Consider the following 19,531-nt stretch of genomic DNA (forward strand, 5'->3'; position numbering starts at 1 on the left):
ACACAACGTTGGTAGCCTGGTCTGGAACCTGGCTACAACTTATTGGATGACATTTTGAGCAACCTATTCTTATGTTGTTCAGAGCAATATGTAGGGCCCATGTTGGCACTTCTATCACTCCCCTCACATGGGGGCGGCCCAGGGCATATAGGCAACAGTAGGCTAGGACTGGGTGTATAGTTTGGTTTGTGATATTTTGTTTTACATAGCCACCAGCAAAGTTACAAACAAATGTCAACAAAACATGTTGACATCCATGTTGCCTGTCTGTCTGCTCTAAATCAACTCTTCACCCACGACAAGTTACAATCAAAAGTTAAACATGTTGACATCCATGCTGTTGCCTCTATCTGTCTGCTCTCCTGTAAATCAAATCTTCACTGACAAAAAGCAGACGACCTCATATGTAATTTCACATTCCACAACATGGGAAAATGAGCTGTTTGAATGATGCATTCTATAAATCAAATGCACACAAAAAGTCGTATTTTTTGCCACTTGTCTACGAATGTTATATTGAAATTCCAACTACAAATTATTATTTCTTCTTTGCGGTTCTCAACCTTTTGATTGATTGATTGATTAAATACTTTATTTAGAAAGACATGGCAAAAGTAAATGGAAGTACAATTCACAATACAAGGTCCTCTAAACTGGATCGCTCATAAAAGCACTTGGCACTTGGCTTTTCAGGCGGTGACCCCGCCAAATAATCCTATTTGAACTTAACTGGACCCCCAAACCTTGACACGCACTTGGAATTGTATGAGTTGAGATATTACATTTAGTTTGACTTGGTCCCACAGATAAAAGGCCTATAGTGAAAATAGGCGATCTACAAGCTCACTTAACCAGAAGTTGTGAGCTTAGAAATCGGCTATTTTCACAATGTTTGCCTCTTTCTTATATTATTTGACAATTTGGCCAATGTTTTTACAATATTTTTAAAAAAAAGTCCATATTGTCACTTCACTGTCATCTGGGGACCCACGCGCCCACCAATTTATTTCAATGAAAGTTGCTCACAATCTACTTCCTGGCTCAGTTTGGAGCCTATAGAGCAGGCGCACTAGCGTTTCAGACGATATAAGCATGTGCAGTAGCGTCCCAAATGTGGAATTCCTGCGATACCAGATTTAACCACCAGGCTTATGAGGCTTCAAACATTCTCTGTGGTTCTGGGGGCTTGCGTTGAGCGCACTCAGGGCACGGTACAATCCCTCAACGACTACATCGACCATAATGCACTGCAGTAGACCTAACCGGAAATTACTTTAGGAAGCGGAAGCACGCGTAAGCGGAAGACAATGTATACAATGAAAAATCAGAAAATCAATTAAGTTATGAAAAACACCATTAATTGCCTTTCTTTGTCACCGCGGCTCATAAAGAAATGGCGGATCTCTAGACGCTCTGCATCAGACCAAGTGCATTTCCCACCTAATGAGGCGTACGTTGACGGTAAATATCGCATCCGAAAGGAATATTTACGTTTTTTTTAGGTAAGTTAGCTTGATAGCTAGTGAAGTAAACCTTAGCTTGTGGGCTAATTTAGCTCTGTCTCATCGGTTAACACGGGTAGGTAGCTCTTATAAAGCTAACATGAGCTAATTGTATTTCTTGCCAGTCAGTCGCAGTCGCTACAACATGTCAACGTTAGCTGACGAGGGTGCCTTGGGCTTAAATCCTAGGTTGAGCAACTGTACATTTTCTAAATATTGTGCACATTTTGTTTACATTTAAGATGTATGATAACATGATACTTAAGATCATAATATACTTTATATTATGATATTTGACTCTCTGGGACTGCTATTTAGGAAATGTCTCGTTAGCATCAAGCTTACACAATGTAGCCTAAACACTGCGGTTGCTATGGGTGATTAACATAGGCGTTACCTCTGCTATAGCAGGACAGATGATATACTGTCACTGCAGTTGCTGTGGATGTTTTTTAACCACCAAAATGAACTGCATTTGTAGTAATCCAGCTCCATTACTTGTCTGTCCGTATTGATGTCAGATTTTCTTTCACTGTCAGCCTTATTAATGCCTTCATTCCAGCTCTATTATGTAGACTCTACACAATAGAGCTGGAATGAAGGCATTAATAAGGCTGTCACTGTAGTCAGATGGCCCCAGTGGTGGAAAGTACATTTACTCAAGCGCTGTACTTTTACTTTTGTTCAATTTTGAGGTACTTTTACTTTACTGGAGTAGTTCCAATTTTCAGTACTTTTACTCCTACTCCACTACAGAGGCAAATATTGTACTTTTACTCCACCACAATTATTTGAAAACGTTAGTTATTAGTTACTTTGTAGATTTGGATTATTATTACAAAACATGCAGTAACAACTTCAGCCCTATATACATTTCGGCCATTTGAAAATAGACGATCTACAAGCTCACAATGTGTGGCATTGTGAGCTTGTAGATCTGCTATTTTCAAAAGATTTTTATACATTTGAAAACTTGTGAAACGGTACATTCTGCATACTGAGTCTTTCTACTTATGGTACATTTTTATACCAATACTTTTGTACTTTTACTCAAGTATACTTTTCCAGTATTTCCACATTGCAGTATTGATACTTTTACTGAAGTAAAACAAATGCGAGTACTTTTTCCACCACTGGACCTCACAAAGAACTATGGGATACATACATCATGTTAGCGCCTGTTGTCGCCTTCTATTGCTAAGCTCAGTCTGAATAGTGCTTCTAGCTCTGCTCTGTGTGGTTGCTAATTTAACTAACCCACTTGCTTGCTTCCAAATCCCTAGTAGTCCAAATGTCAAAGCTAATATTATCTCTCTTGCTATATAATGTTACTAGCGTGTTGCCTACCAGCATCTCAACATATCTATCTTGTGGATAATGCATTTGATTAAATAGAAACTGCTGGGTTTAAACCACCTGCAACTTTGTTTTGATTTAGCCCTAAAAAAAAGAGAAGGAATTAACAACATAGGGCATAGGCAGGTATCTACAAAAGCTACTCTCCTCGTTTATTCCATGATGTCGTCACATTTAACACCGCAATTGAGCTAAGGCTGTTTTGGTTTTTTTCATTCATTCAGTGTTAATATGAATGTGTAGACTCATTATGCCATAGTCTATTTAAACCAGAAGTGGTGCAACCCAAAAAGGGTATCGATTTCCCTTGGGGGCTATCTCTGTAATAGGTTGTCAAATTTGCGGTTAACACAAATTATTTTCTCTCATGGTAATAGTGATTGGAAGCAAATGTTAACCACTTTAACCCTGGCATCCTTATTTTTGATCAAAATCTTTCAAAAATATTCAACATTTTTCAAAAATAGCCAAAGTATAAAGTTTGGGCTTAATAAGTGGTTAACTAATACAAGCTGTCTCACCCAGAACATAGAAGAAGAAAAGCTTATGTTCTGTTGAATAGTATTCTCTTATATCTTAATGCTAACATGCTATTTGCAATTTATACAACAACCTGTTCCACCCCCAAAAGATGGGTTACAGTACAAATGCCATGTTCTGTTTTCTGTTTTCATCTTTAGAAATACTGAAGGAATTCCAAAGGGTTTAGAATGAGCTGATGGTTTTGGAGGTGTTCCCGAAGAGGTTGCAAAAAAGAGAGAGGCTAATCGGAAGATGCCAAGAAAAAAACAACAGAATCCACAACCTGTCAAGTGTGAGTGATTAATGATCACGTCAAAAATGAAAAGGCAGTTTTGAATAGCGTTTTTTCTTCTTCTTCTTATTATTGCACCGTTATTTATTCTGACAGTTTATGGCTTAAGGGTTCATTATCCCTTCCAATGATGAACGATGAAACATTGTGTTCATTTTGCTTTGTCAGTTTTGGCCATCAGACATTCTTCAGTGAAAGTGCTGAAACCGTTTCAAATAGTGCAGTTAGTCTGAGCATACTGTAACTACTTATTCCACTCAGCAGAACTTGCCATTCATCAGCTAAAGAGAGATACTGACATACTGCAGAACGAATGTCCAGGGAGCTAATACACTCTGGGCTCTAATGAATATTTCTCTAGTTGGTAAACAGGGTGAACTGCTTGAGGCTGGTGCACAGTCATTAAATGGAGAAGATTGTTGGATTACTTGTATCCACAAAACGTAATCTCAAGGTGCCGGACTGGCTGGGCTAAAGCGGTAAAAGTAAAATATAAAGTCTGCACACTTTTTCAAATGCTCCCAAACAGTCTGATGATGAGTGGCAATATCTAATGTCAATCAAAAAGTAACCAGGAAAAACACAAACACTCAATAGCTTGGCACATTCTTGTTCTGAATGTAGCCTATATTATAATATATAAGCACACTATAATTTATTTAGTCATATATAGGATTCTGCTGCACTGCAAGACATCCAATACCAAGCTAATACCATGGAGGTTTGGCATTTCCATGCAGATCTACTGTACAAAAATCTGACATTTCAGTGTTTCTCAAGGCTCATGGGAAAATAAAGCCCATCTTCTGTTATACACCAATGTGGCCACTAGATGGTGGTATAATGCAGGGAGAATTTGGAAGAGAGGCCACTAGGTGTTTCACACTCAGATTTGTCTGGTTTCCAGGCTACTGGGAGTTGTCCTTGAACAATATCTTTTTTTTTACTTAATATTTTTTTAATATAACTAACAAACTAAACATTGTCTGTAATCACCATGGCAATTGTTAGGTTATTCATAGCAGTATGTATATTGTGTTGAGTAAAGAAGTGACTGACAACAGCTGGTGAATTCAAGTGACTTTGAGTACTTAGAAAATTGCTATATAAATCAGAGGTTTGGTTGTTGTTAATTTATTGCCAGGTTTTTCAGTCAGACTCCCTCTTTCCACAAGCTGTTAACCTTCTGGTGTATCTGAAACTTGCTTTATCTCCTGAGGGAGGAAATCTCTCCAAAAACCTGTGAGGTGACTACTTCTATCAGTGTTCAGTTCTCAAGGACTGTGTTTTGGCATACCGGACCATTCATCATTTTGGAGTTTGAAAGTTCAGTCAGAGCAAACAATCTACAACATACAGTGCTAACCTCTTCTACTTAGAGGTGACATTTGTACTTAGTATTAAGCTCACCATCATCACTTACAGTAACTAACAACAGAGGTAGAGCGAATTCTACATATAATGGAATGGGGGGGTCGGCTGTAGGGCTGCAACTATCAATTCCTCCTTTAATTAATCGAATAATTGAAGCATGAAAAAAACGATATATATAAATCAATCGACGCAAACATTGCAATTTATTTTTTTGAATAAACTACATCAATGAGTCTGATTAACCACTTAAGCTCTAATTTATACTTTGTTGTACAACGGTGTCATGCCATAAAGTGAAAATAGACAGTCAACAAGCTCGTGAGTTTTGTAGATCTTCTATTCTTTTTATTTTTTTCTAGAAATGATAAAATAAAAACAATTGCAAGTTTTCCCCTGGTACATTGTAAAGATCTTTTGGATGGAACAGTGGGTACAGCTTTACCTTCTAACTGCAGCTGCCATTCTTGAGATTATATAATTCATCCATTTCATAACATAGAATAGATATTAATTGCATGATTACTTGGACCCATTCAATTCAGCACCCCCAATTAGGTAGGGGCCAGAGCACACCAGCACTGCTTCTACAAACTTGCTTCTCTAACACCATAACCAACACTATAACACAAGCTGTTGCCCTTCCAGTGTATTCATGTTGATGTAGAACACATGGAATGTGAAACTGTCCTGAACTCTACAGTCTGAGTCTATGAGGTGGCTACTTCTCTATCAGTGTGCTGTTCTCAAGGTCTGTTTGCAGGATGGACCACTCCTCAGTTGGTCATCGATTAAGAATAGTGAATACGTAGTGTATCAGCCTAGAGGTGATATATTTATTTTTAGATTTGGACTCACCATCATGGCCATATCCTTACAGAAACGGCAAAGTTAAGCCCCTGTTAACGTGCTATTATTTGATTAATTACTACCACTGTCCACAGTGTGGAACACCGATGATTTATCTGAAACCTACTGTGCCACTACCATCATGCTCCACGGTATTCACGATTTTAACATTCACATTCATCGTCATCCTAAGATTATCCAACCGAGCGCAGGCATATCAAGTGATGCTGCTGTGCCGGAGGTTGGATAATACAAGGGTAACAACGAATGCTGGGTGATCATTTGTTCATCACATACTGTACCCATAGCCTTATTTACTAACAAAGACGACAATAAAATATACCTCCAAGCAGCAATACCAGGGGCCAAGCAGTGAGCGCAAGTTGCAACACATAACAGCAGCATGTGGTCAATTGGCTTCATATTCCTCCAGTTGTCATTAGGGGTTGCCGTTCATCTACTGTAAGACGTTTCTGAAAAATCCAAATGGACAATATAGCTGCAAGCAGCAATTAGCGGTTTCGAGAATAATGGCAGACTGGCAGACTGTGACAAGAGTGGCAGACTGGCAGACTGGCAGACTTTGACAGAGTGGCAGACTGGCAGACTGGCAGACTTTGACAGAGTGGCAGACTGGCAGACTGTGACAGAGTGGCAGACTGGCAGACTGGCAGACTGTGACAGACTGTGGCAGACTGGCAGACTGGCAGACAGACAGACTGTGGCAGACTGGCAGACTGGCAGACAGACAGACAGACAGTGACAGAGTGGCAGACTGGCAGACTGGCAGACTGTGACAGAGTGGCAGACAGACAAACAGACAGACTGTGACAGAGTGGCAGAGTGGCAGACTGGCAGACAGACAGACAGTGACAGAGTGGCAGACTGGCAGACAGACAGACTGTGGCAGACTGGCAGACTGGCAGACAGACAGACAGTGACAGAGTGGCAGACTGGCAGACAGACAGACAGACAGTGACAGAGTGGCAGACTGGCAGACAGACAGACAGTGACAGAGTGGCAGACAGGCAGACAGACAGACAGTGACAGACTGGCAGAGAGAGAGAGAGAGAGAGAGAGAGAGAGAGAGAGAGAGAGAGAGAGAGAGAGAGAGAGAGAGAGAGAGAGAGAGAGAGAGAGAGAGAGAGAGAGAGAGAGAGAGAGAGAGAGAGAGAGAGAGAGAGAGAGAGAGAGAGAGAGAGAGAGAGAGAGAGAGAGAGAGAGAGAGAGAGAGAGAGAGAGAGAGAGAGAGAGAGAGAGAGAGAGAGAGAACATGTCTGAATTAACAGGGTCATGTTTTGCATAATGCAATTTAAATGTAAACTGTGACAAGTGGGGTTTGAGCCGTGGACCTTTGGCACATGAGACTAACACTGTATTGATCAAGCTATTCAATCCACAGCCTTGGTCAGTGAGAAGGGAGAATCCAACAAAACAAAACAAAACACAAAAGAGGGAATGAAGTACATCATACATTGAAAACAACTACTCTCAATAAGCGTTTCATTTAACAATTGCATGTTTATTCATTGATACAGTCATGTTGTGTGCAATGCAATTGAGTTGAGGTCTGCATGAGGTGAGATTTGAACCGGCGACCCTCTGGTATCAAGGCAGATGATTAAGCCATTGGGCCAACAGACCCGAACTGATGAAAAGGGAGTTCACACACATGACACACTTTCACGCAAATTGCTCAGAAATAGTGGATTTAAATGTTTTTCAAACTGCTCAAAATTGCAGACAATCTAAGGGCGGAGTTTACTGGTTAACAATTGCACATGTATTCATTGATACAGTCGTGTTGTGTGCAATGCAATTATAATGAATTCTACATGACGTGGGATTCGAACCAGGAACCCTGTGGTTTCAAGGCAGATGATTAAGCCATTGGGCCAACAGACCTGTACTAGTGAAAAGGGAGTTTACACACATGACACACTTTCACGCAAATTGCTCAGAAATCCTTGGTTTAAATGTTTTTCAAACTGCTCAATATATTTCGGAATGGAAACTAGTGGAAAATAGTCGATCTACAAGCTCACAACGCGTTGCTATCTAAAAAGGTGTGAGATTGTAGATCGGCTATTTTCACAAGAAAGTATGTCATACATAAAAAAAAACTACTCTCAAAAGCATTTTGTGTTATTGTCTAAACATTGCACATGTCTGAATTAACAGGGTCATGTTTTGTACAATGCAATTTAAATGTGAACTGTAATAAGTGGGATTCGAACCAGGGACCTTTGGCACATGAGACTCACACTCTACTGGTGGAGCTATCCAATACACAGCCTTAGACAGTGAAAAGGGAGAATCCAACAAAACAAAACAAAAGCGCGAATGAAGTACGTCATACATTGAAAATAACTACTTTCAAGTATTCATTTCTCGTCATCTTTAACAATTGCACATGTATTCATTGATATAGTCATGTTGTGTGCAATGCAATTATAATTAAGTCTACCTGAGGTGGGATTCGAACCGGCTACCCTATGGTTTCAAGGCAGATGATTAAGCGATCAAGCTATTGAACCAACACACCTGAACCTGTGAAAAAGGGCCTCAAACATGTATTTGACACAGTTTCATGCAAATTGCTCAGAAATCCTGGATTTAAATGTTTTTCAAACTGCTCAAAATTGCAGACAATCTAAGGGCAGAGCTTACTGGTCAAAGTGATACATGTGTTCCTCATGAGTCAAGGCACATGTGTAAGCAGGTTTAACGGCTGTCGGCCAAACGAGGCATGACTTTTGCCTGTTTAAAGTTTGCATTTTCAAAAAATTGCTATAGCGCCCCCCTTTGACCAATTGGAGTAAGATTGGTTTCAGTGATACTTGGAAGGACCCTCTACAATATTGCAAAGTGTCAAACAAATGTGAGTCTGCATGTATGTGTTAGGGGCAGATGAATAATTTAAAAAAAGCTGCAATTTTCATTGGCTTATAAAAGCTTAACGTTTTCACTTATGGAAAATCCGCTAAGTTACGTCTGTCGGCATTGGTCCAAAGTTCATGTGTATACAGTTTCGTACAGATTGCTCATAAATCCCAGGAGGAGTAGGCTTTTTACTGCTTTTTACTGCTTTTCATAGAATTCGAAATGGTGGGAGATCTAAAGGTCAGAGGTCAAAAGTCAAACAGTGAAAGTTGTTAGGCATGAGGAGACGCATGTGTGTATCGAAGTTTCATGGCTGTAGGTCGAACAGGGCATGAGCTGTACCTGTTCAAAGTTGGCATGTTCAATTGAGTGCTACAGCGCCACCCTTTGGCCAATGGTTGTGAGTTTCGGGTTTTCGCCGTTTGGCATAGCCCTCTACCATATTGCCGAATTTCATAAGAAGTGACCAGGCGGTTAGGCCAGAACTGGCAAAAACGGCGGAAGAATAATAATAATAATAATAATAATAGTGAAAGTGTAGAGATGTAATAGGGTTCGAAGCCTTACAGGCTCTCGAAACCTAATTAGGTGTAAATTGGAAATGAGCTCTCCAGCACCACCATTTTGGCATGTGCCAATGGAGGGTCAGCTTCTGCTTATGTCTGTTGATAAGCATACAAGGTTTTGTGGTGTTATGTGATGGTATTCGTGTGTTATTCACCTTTTGTGAAAAGCCACACCTACAAGATCCATTGGCTCATGATGGAAACTTCAATTTTGTATGTACAGTACACCTTTCCTTTGCTGGGATTTTAGCTATTGTTGCATAGATTGTGCGTGCAGCCGTGCAGATTGCAAAAAAACAAAAAAATCCTAAAGTAAGGATTTACGTGTTTTTCATGAACGCTCTACCGCCCGCCCCCATTTTTCATGAGCCAATAACGGAGGATCGGCCTCTGCCTATGTCTATTGATAAACATACGTTTTGTGGTGTTACTTGAAACACCACAAGCCCGGCTTCCCTCCCCCGAACATGGGCCAATTGCGTTCTTATAGACGCTCGACAAAGCCGGATGCACCACTGGATTTGAACCCACTATCTCCGTGGTGGTGGGCAGCTACCACTGCACCACCTGAGCACCGTATGATTCGCCTTTTTGTGAAAAGCCACGCCCTCTACAATATTCACTGGCTCATTCATGGCGGCTTACATTTTTGACGTGCAAACATTTATTTTGCTGCGGTTTTAGATATTAGTCCACATGTGTGTAATTTCATGCAGATTGTTATAAAAAAATTGTGGAAAATCAAAATAGGCAGAGTTTGTCCTTGAGATATTCTTGTTTAGAGTTTCCGTTTTGCTATAATAAATGCAATAGTAGTAATAATAATAACAGCTCTATAGACCAATTATTTGTTAACCAACATTGAGACGGAACGCACAGGTGATTAGTTCATGCAATCAATTCCCAGCATATTGTTTCGGGGTGTGCTGGTTTCAGTACATTCAACCTCCTCGTGTGTTGGCTAGTGAGGCGCGTCCTAGCGAGACCTGACAGGTCATTTGGTGCCGGCCTGTGCCCGCATACTGGTTCTTATCAGTGTGACGTCGTTGGTTAAGGGGTCTATTGGCCAATCAGAATAAGTCGTTTGGCATGGCCATCTGCATCTACCATTCTGTGAAGTTTCGTAAAAAGCAACAACAAAAAAAACATACATAATGGTGCCTACACCCTTTGTGCTTGGCCCCCTAAATAGCATTTGATCAACAATGCATGTTATTAGTAGAAATAGAATAACATTACTGAAAATGAGGAACAGCCCTATTGAACGAAATGGTAATCCTGCTGGAGTGGTCCAACAGTGTGGTTAGAGATTTTATTCAGAACATGGAGGATGTGTTGCCCCGCAGGTATGGAGCCATACTGTGAACTGATGTTTTCAGCTCTGTTTTCCACCGTATAATCCCTAGTAAAGAAACCGAAACTAATCCAGTGGTCCTCAAACCTTTTCATGTCAAGGACCCCCAAAATGATATGTATTTGGCTGCGGATCCCCATCTGAAAATGTTTTGTTCTAAAAAAAATAGCGGATGTACATTAAGCTTGCACTTTGTGCCGCGCTGTGAGCTTGTAGATCTGCTATTTTTTAATAGCCAACGTTTAAATGGATAAAGTAGTTAAAAGGATTGTGATTCTGTATTAACTACTTTTTTCTGGGGACCCCCTGGAACCCCCCCAAGGACCCCTGGGGGTCCCCAGACCCCACTTTGAGAACCAATCAGCACAAGCTTACCAACCTCTTGGTCCTTTTATCACTCCCCTCCCCCAAGTATACTTTATACAGTATATATATATATACGGTATACTGTATTCACACTGTCACCGAGAGCAACCTTGCTGTAGAAGGAACTCAGAATGTCAAACGTGGCTAACACGGTTGCTGCATTGATCAAATGCTATTTTCTCTGTCTTTATGACTTTAAATGTGTGGTTCATGGGCAATCCCATGGTGACCACACACACACACACACACACACACACACACACACACACACACACACACACACACACACACACACACACACACACACACACACACACACACACACACACACACACACACACACACACACACACAGTAAACAATGCTTAATGAATGATTGCGAACATTGTGCTGAACAGCAGCTATGGCATTTCCATACAAATTGATATAAACTGGCCTTAATTCAAATTCTGGGAGGAATATATTGTTGTTGTGTTGTAGTAACATGGTTGACTGGTTTCTCTTATTTATACAGTGGATTCTGAAGATGGTGTAGCCCTTGACGCTCCGGCAAACCTCACCTTAGAGACTGACTTCCTTCTAGGACAAGACCTTGCATTTGGTGACTCTGATGATCATGACAAGATCCTAGGCCTGGACAAGTTCTCAGGTTTGTAATCTTGAGTTCTAATCAGGGGTAGTGTATATGAAGGATGGTTACATTGTTTGTTTTTTTGCTTTACCTTTTGTGATCAACCCACTATCCCAGCTTGCACAGTTTCTGTGAACTCTTCAGGAGTACACTATCAATTCTAATGAAATAATTGAGTATTGCCGATTCGAACTTGCAGATGTAGTTGACATTTCTTTGAGGCCCCCCTCGATAAAGAATTGACAATTTAAGCTACTATTCCAACTATGTTAGTTTACTGCAGGGACCCTGGTACCATAATACCTGGTAACTAGCACATTTCGTCTGCTGCCGCGTTCCATTTAGTATCAACAAGAATCTTTGATTAGTTTGACTAAAGCAAATGTACACCTCGTATCTGGAAAGGCAACATCACTAAAGGGAGACATCAGGGGCCTGAATCTGACAGGGCCTCTCTCTTGTGACAGGAAGAGAAATGGAGCTACGCCTGCAGCCCATATTTCCCACTGAGGCTCTTTGTCAGAAAGAATGATCTGAAAAACGGCAAAGTAGGGGGAAAAAAACTGTGCTGCCATTATTATATAAGGGTCATAAAAAGACAGCCATTACCATCAAGGACACCATTACAGGAAGGCATTTATTCATCATCATCATCATCATCATCTGCTGCTGCTGCCTCTGCTCCCCGCTCCCCGCTCCCCAACTGCCATTATTGTCTCCCCCTCATCATCATCATCATCATCATCATCATCATCATCATCATCATCATCATCATCTACCCTCATCATCATCTTCTACCCTCATCATCATTATCATCATCATCAGCCCAGCCATTATAGTCATCATCATTATCATTAGGCTTGGTAATCATCCACGAGGGGTTTCCAAAGGGGGCCTGAATAAAAGGACAGTCCCAACTCCTGCCTTCCTCACATCTTCCCTGTGCGTCTTTGAAGCAGGGTAGTTCAGCTCTCTCTGGTTTGCTTCACAATCATCGTGGGAAGGGCATCTTACCGAGGGAGAAGGGACTGGCGATCTGCTGAAGTATTTCTATCTGTCTGGGAAAAGTGTAATGCAATTTTGTTTTATTTTTTTATGTCACGGCGTGAAAGTAGCACTGTGAGTATGAAAACTGAATGCTGCATGAGTCCGATCACATATTTCAGAGAAGATTTATTTTTTCTTTTTGTTGCTTTTGGCTTTGAATCAATTTACACAGTACCAGCCTATAGGAGCATTTAAGGTAACAGCCAAGAATGTCTGAATGTGTTCTGTATTAGTTTGCCATTTTCATTTGTACTTTTATGAAATGATAATTCTGCAAGATGTATGAGAGGAAATGTTAGAACAGGAATAGCTATGCTCCTGGGGTGATTTAATTTGGTCTGACTCTGAACAAGGTCTGACTTGTTGGCATTCCTTTTTGCTGTTTACATCTGCTATGGTTTTGTGGCTTGGATTATTTGTTTTCATTTCAATGCCTTTGTCATTGCAGGTACAACATAATTATAATACTGGACAGTTTGAAACCATGTTTGATTCATAGCAGATAGGATAACTACAACTCTAAACCATGGTATGAATTGAGCCTCATACCATGTATTTTCACTATTGTTTGAGTCCAGGACTTAGTATTTAATTCTCACTGCCCCTTTTACTTGGTGCATATCATTTATAACGGTGCAGAAAGGCTCAAAACTATTTGCAGCTTTGCTAAAGATTGCCTAAAAAATGATGGTTATGGAAATATGCACTCAGAAATTGCACTTTGTTTATCATGGTCTGTTGAACAGCCACAAAACTCACATTTGGAAACGCTTGGAATAACATCTGTCTGTCATTCCCTCACAGAAGTAGCTGCTGAGATTGGTTTCTCTGTGTATCCTCTGGGTGAAGAACAGAGCCCTGCCTACAGCCAGCTCAGCATGGAAAGTGAAGCAGACAACTCACGCAACACTGCAGACAATGGGAGGGAGGAGGAGGGCAGAGTAGCCCAGACTGAACCTACGTTTCCCCCTTACCTCTCCTGCAGGGGCTGCGGCCAGCTCCGTGACGACCCTCTGGGACCTGGCATAGACCTGGTCGGCCCATACTGCCTTCGGTGCTGCAAAGCCTCCAAGGAAGCCAAAAGCATGGACTTCTGTTCTCCATTCGGCAGCGTCAGTGGGATTCGCTCAGGTTCCCACTTACAGATGGACAGCGATGATGGGGGTGAGAAATTAGGCGAGGATGGCTTTCCCAAGCTGCACGCCTGTCCCATCTGCGGCTTCTCGTCGCGATACGCAAACCATGTGAAACGACACATGAAGACACACAACGGAGAGAAGCCCTACAACTGCCCGCTGTGTACCTATGCTTCGGCCCAACTAGTGAACCTGCAGAGACACCTGCGTATACACACAGGGGAGAAACCCTACAAGTGTGACCGCTGTACTTTTGCCTGCAGTTCCCTGGGTAACCTCAAGAGGCACCAGCGCATGCACACAACCTCCCCAGGGGCAGGACTGGAGACAAATCGACCTACCATTGGCCAAAACAGTCAGAAAAGGCTAGTGACTGGCCGAAGACCCAACGAGGAAGAGCGTGGTGCTTCAACCAAAGGTATTTATTGCCTTTATATCAGTGATTCCCAACCTGTGGGCCTGTACCTACCTAATTTTTATAATTATAGTGGTATACAGGAGTGATTTCTTTTGGTAATGTAAACAAAATTTCTACTCCTCAAAATAACATAAATGATAGGATTATTTATTAAATGTATACTACAATAAAAAAGATGGGAGTTAATATTGAGTGATATGCTTACTTTGATTAATAGTGACCTTCTGCCTTTCCTTTAAAGTGTTAAAAATTATGTTCAGATTAGCTCACTGTTTCTCTTTGGCTTTTTCCTCTCAAATACATTTGCAGAAGTTATGAAGCCAGCTCCAAATGTGAACGTGGATGCCCAAAACAGTGACTACCTGTCTCCGTTTGAGAACTTAAAAGGGGGACCACCACCACCCCCACCAAACTCAAACCCAGCTTCTGGTCACCAGCCCCGTCCTCTCCTGGAGAGCCCAGGCAGCGGTGGTGGTGGGATGAGGGTAGCAGATGGCACCCTCCCTCCTTCCCTTTTCCCTTTTACTTGCCGGCTGTGTGGCATTGTCCTAGAGGACGAGGACGGCTCCTCGGCTCAGATCTGTGCCAAGTGTACCCTCGACATGTTGACAAAGGACTCTTCGTCGTCGCCCAACAGCCCTGGGGAGCGCAGCGACAAGGTATACACTTGCGCTGCCTGCCCCTTCCTCACCCACTACCCCAACCACTTGGCGCGCCACATGAAAACTCACAGTGGGGAGAAGCCCTACAAGTGCCCACAGTGTGACTACGCCTCGGCACACTTCGACAACCTCAAGCGGCATCACCGAGTGCACACGGGTGAGAAGCCTTACAAGTGCCACTTGTGCGACTACGCTTGCGGAAACCTGGCCAACCTGAAGAGACACCAGCGGGTGCACTCTGGCGCCAAGCCCTTTCAGTGCACAGTGTGCAACTATAGCTGCAACCAGAGCATGAACCTCAAGCGCCACATGCTGAGGCACACTGGGGAGAAGCCCTATAAATGTCAGGAGTGCGGCTACACTACTGGCCATTGGGACAACTACAAGCGACACCAGAAGAAGCACGGCCTGGCCACTGAAGGGTGGGTGAAAGTTCCGAATATGCCCATCAATGACGACGAAGAGGACGACGTGGAAGAAGGGATAGGAGTTGCAGTGGGCGGCGGTGTTCAAACTCAGAGGAAGGATGTAGGGGTAGATATGCAGTATATGTCTAGGTAGGGAATATAGCACATTGTGCCACAAACCTGAGATTGTATACAGTAAAACTCAGCAACACTAAGCTACCAGCAGTTTGTATTGTTTTCCTTATACGGTTTTCGTGTTTGTCTCGTATTTGGGTCTGTTTTGTGTTTTCGTCAAATGTCTTCAGAGGCTGCTACTTGTTTGTGGAATCATGCACAATTGTGGAAAAATGTATTTTGATGCCTTTGGATAGTGTGGTTGAAGAAGTTGTTCAAAGCCTGTCTTCTATTCTCTTGTTGCTGTTGTGCCAGTGAAATGGACTTGGATAAGTGCTCCACTTTGTAAGTCTTCATTTAACACCATAATATGCTAATCCCCACAAAACTGCCATTCCAGACTGCCCCACACATCATGCCTTAGACCCACTTCTCACCCTTTTCCTAATATTATTCAATATGTGGAACCCATGCCTACTTTGCCTGAATTCTTAAAGCTGCATCACATAGTTTTAGAAAGTAAATGTGAAAGTGTGAAAGAAATGCCAAGAAACTAAGAAATAAACATATCTTCAGGTTTATTTAAAACGTGCCAAGATAGAATTTGGATCCCCTGGGCCCAAAACTTTTAATCCCTATCCGAGTGGATGAAATTTGGATTTTAGGTAGTTCGAAACAAAAAAACTGCATTGGGATCACTTTGGTATCCAATCTGTGATCATCATACAATTATCTCAGCAAACCTGTCGGTAAGAAATAAGTTGATCAATCAAATATCTTTAACACTGAAAATCCAAATCTGATCCACTCATAGGTATTACAAGTTTTGAACTCTTGGGCCCAAATCATTGTTTAAACCTGGCAAGTTATAATTTGTTTTAAATGTTGTATGCATTTTGAAATTAGTGCTTAGCACTTGTCTTACTCGCTTATTACTTGTCAATTATAATTTTGCAAGGACCTATTGTTGAACCTCCTTGTAAGGAGACTTCAGTACTATACCATAGCTTTTTCAATGATACTAGAAACGGCCCTAACACAGTGTTTGATATTTCTATGTACTGATTAACTACATCACAGTATTAGACTAGAAAGGGGTGCTCTGTAGAGCGCAAATCTCCGCCAGGATGCATGCCCTACCTCTCCATCTTCCTCTCTGTCTGGGGCAAGTGACAATTGTTTTGGGGTTGTGCGCAAGTATGAAAAGGCACAGGGCAATGAGGGAAGGGATATATTAAAGGACTCGCATTACATCATTATAGTGCAGCCAGAGTAGACAGGCTCTATAGCAAAGCTTTGGACAGTTACTACATCAAAAAGTAGTGTGGCATGTTGTCATCACTAGGAAAAACATGACGTTACAATGTTATAGCCTAAAACATTGCAATATGTGTGCGCGACCCTCCCAGCTCCAATGTCAATAAGATCCTGCACGTAATTTTGAACATATTTTTCATTCAATGTTCTATTTAATCAGCTAAATGTGATTGTTAATTCCTTGTGTCAAGTATGTTTATGTCACCAGTCAGTCAAATATTGCCATTTGAAATGTCCCCACAGTTGTACGACCTTAGAGAGAGTAAGTAAACTCTGTATTTTCACTGAATAGTACAGCTACACAAGTTCAACATTCGTTTGTACACAGAACTGACAAGTGAAGAGATGTACACAGCTATTGACAAAGGTCACAGACCATGCCAGCATTGTCTCAGGGAAGAGACCTCAGACCTGACTGTGCGCGCATTGTGTGATGAGAGGGACTGGTCTCAACCTGCATGACATATTTAATGTTAAATTCAGAAGGGATGTCCCAATCAAATAATTATTTTCAAATCCAGCATGCTCATTTGGCAACTGTACATGTCTGTGATTGCAAGACGGCACTGTATTATGCTGCATTAGCTTTGGTGCATGCGTTTGCAAACATCAGCACTCTAAACTGTGTTAAAGGGGCTAACGACTGACTTAAGACAGCTTGTACTGAGTTGAATGTGCTGACATTAAGACGGGATTTGTCATATTTATAAATGTATATTTTGGTGTCAGTCTAACAGAGGCATATTTGCACGTCTGTGATTGGCTAGTAGCAGTACATCCCATAAGGGACAGGACAGGAGCATTGTAATTGGCTAGTAGTTAGTACTATAGATCCCATAACCTGAACGGACAGGTGCCTAATTGGCTAGCCTGGAGTGACAATGGTCTGCAATCATGAATAAAAATGACATACCATCGACTGATTAAACTTAGAATTGAGGTTCTTGGCCATGCTGTCAGCGTGCACAAAAAAAATAACAATGGTTGTCTTAGTAATATGCAAGGTCAGTTGCGGACAGACACACGGGTGAAAACATGATCTCCTGGCGGAGACAATTTCCGATATTATTTGATTAGGTTAAGACACATGTGTACATAATTAAAATGTATACTAAACCCCTTGGAGTAAAGGTAATTTAGGAGACAATGTCTGGAAATGCATCAATGTGCTGAAGTCAGAGCTGGTCTAACTGAAAGTGCATGCATCATTAATAACGTTTTTAAATCTAAGCACAATCAAAAGGAAATATCTTTGCATTGCTGCATCTTCTACTAATTTCTCATGACTGGTCGACTCAAAAATAAGTCTGGATGAGGAAAATGTACTTGGTATCAGTGTACCAATAATTATGTGTGCATTACACCTGCACTCTTGCTTACTTTGCTGAATTAATCTCTTGACTTCCTCCAAGGTCAAAAAGAATATGGAATGCTCATGGTCATTACAGTACAAAGCATGTAGATCCATGTTTGTTTTTTAAAGAGTGGCATAATTTTGGGAAAGCAGCTGGTTTACAAATCATGTTTCTAGTAATTTACTAGTGTTAAGTATTTGCCACATGAATTTTAACCATGTGTCAGCTGTCCTTGATTGTCTGAGCCCAAATCGTAGTCCTCATACCCTTTGGGAAGAGTTATATTAAGAGAGAATGTATGTCGAGTCATTTTACTTTCAATTGCTGTCTTGTTGACTGTGAAATTAGCCCATTTGTTTTACTTGAAAAAAGACACTCATTATTAAGCATGAGAGTGTCGGAACTGAATATATACAGTATAGTATAGTTTTTTGTTTATTTTTCTAATGTGGCTGTATTACACCATTACAAATGCATATCTTATTAATATATATAGAGCATTTTCTTCTTTTGTATTTTGAATGTGTGATAAGTTAGGGACATTTGGTTAAAGTGACACTATGTACGCTTTCAAGATTGGCACAATAGCGGCACTTGTTGGCTGCGACTGGTACTTGATGCTTTTGATAAGACTTTAATCCCTATCCTGGGATGTATAAAAGTAGTTAGTTATTTGAGTGGCTCCTCACAAACATTAAACTTTTCAGTGAAAGATTTGTTCCTTGGATATCCCTGCACAAGCCATTCATATTCTCAAGCAGCAGGGCTGCAGCCGTTCACACTGAGCACTATAACTATACAAATATAGTATTAAACATTGTTCAAAGTCATGTGGATGGCAGAGTTCACACCAACTATATTAAAAAAATACATTGGTGAACAATATAGTTATAGCACTCAGTGTGAATGGCCCTTTAGGCTTCAGGCAGTAGGACAGGTCATCTCAGGCTGATTCAAATCCTGACTCCCAAACTAAACATTGAGAAGGCTGATCGCACCTCAACACTTAAAGCTCTAGAAGTGAAACTACTTGTATTGAATTGCAAATTGGTGCTAAACGCTCAAGAATTTAATAAAAAAACAACAACATTGCATAGTGTTGCTTTAATAGCCAAAAATTGAGGTCATGGTTTACGTTTTCATCTCCTTGTGAATTACTATTATATGCAAGTAACACATTTTTCAGGTTTCCCTGACACAGTGGAGCATTGAAACCAAGTAATTAGTGCTAGAGTTCCCCAAGTGTTCTTTTGTTCTTATGCAGTGTTTTCATAAATGCCTTAAGTGCGGATTTTGAAATAAACACATGAACTTGAGTTCATTTATTGTTGGATATCTGACTGGTTTTAATTTCTTTGTTAGTTTTATATTGTACATAGGTAA

The 19,531-nt window shown here is 41.1% G+C and overlaps 1 protein-coding gene across 9 annotated transcripts; it reads left to right on the forward strand.

Annotated features, from left to right (window-relative positions):
• Positions 1-1,316: 1,316 nt before the first annotated feature.
• On the forward strand, positions 1,317-19,481 carry znf513a (zinc finger protein 513a). 9 transcript variants are annotated; one of them, XM_084082773.1, is made up of 5 exons: positions 1,327-1,461; positions 3,539-3,672; positions 11,576-11,710; positions 13,544-14,293; positions 14,603-19,481. In XM_084082773.1, the coding sequence occupies exons 2-5, from the start codon at positions 3,633-3,635 to the stop codon at positions 15,514-15,516; spliced, it is 1,839 nt and encodes a 612-aa protein (XP_083938899.1). In that variant the 5' UTR covers positions 1,327-1,461; positions 3,539-3,632; the 3' UTR covers positions 15,517-19,481. The 9 variants fall into 9 exon arrangements, with proteins under 9 accessions (XP_083938897.1, XP_083938898.1, XP_083938899.1 ...); XM_084082774.1 differs by having other exon boundaries at positions 1,362-1,450; XM_084082775.1 differs by lacking the exon at positions 1,327-1,461 and adding an exon at positions 2,875-2,984.
• The last annotated feature ends 50 nt before the right edge of the window (positions 19,482-19,531 follow it).

Source organism: Gymnoscopelus microlampas, assembly GCF_963454915.1.
Source record: "Gymnoscopelus microlampas genome assembly, chromosome: 16".
NCBI classification, from domain to species: Eukaryota; Metazoa; Chordata; class Actinopteri; order Myctophiformes; family Myctophidae; genus Gymnoscopelus; species Gymnoscopelus microlampas.

Coding starts and splice junctions, on each gene's coding strand:
- znf513a (XM_084082771.1), top strand. CDS start 1,344: ATGAAAAACACCATTAATTGCCTTTCTTTGTCACCGCGGCTCATAAAG. Junction 11,711..13,543: donor AGGCCTGGACAAGTTCTCAG/GTTTGTAATCTT, acceptor ATTCCCTCACAG/AAGTAGCTGCTGAGATTGGT. Junction 14,294..14,602: donor GCGTGGTGCTTCAACCAAAG/GTATTTATTGCC, acceptor ATACATTTGCAG/AAGTTATGAAGCCAGCTCCA.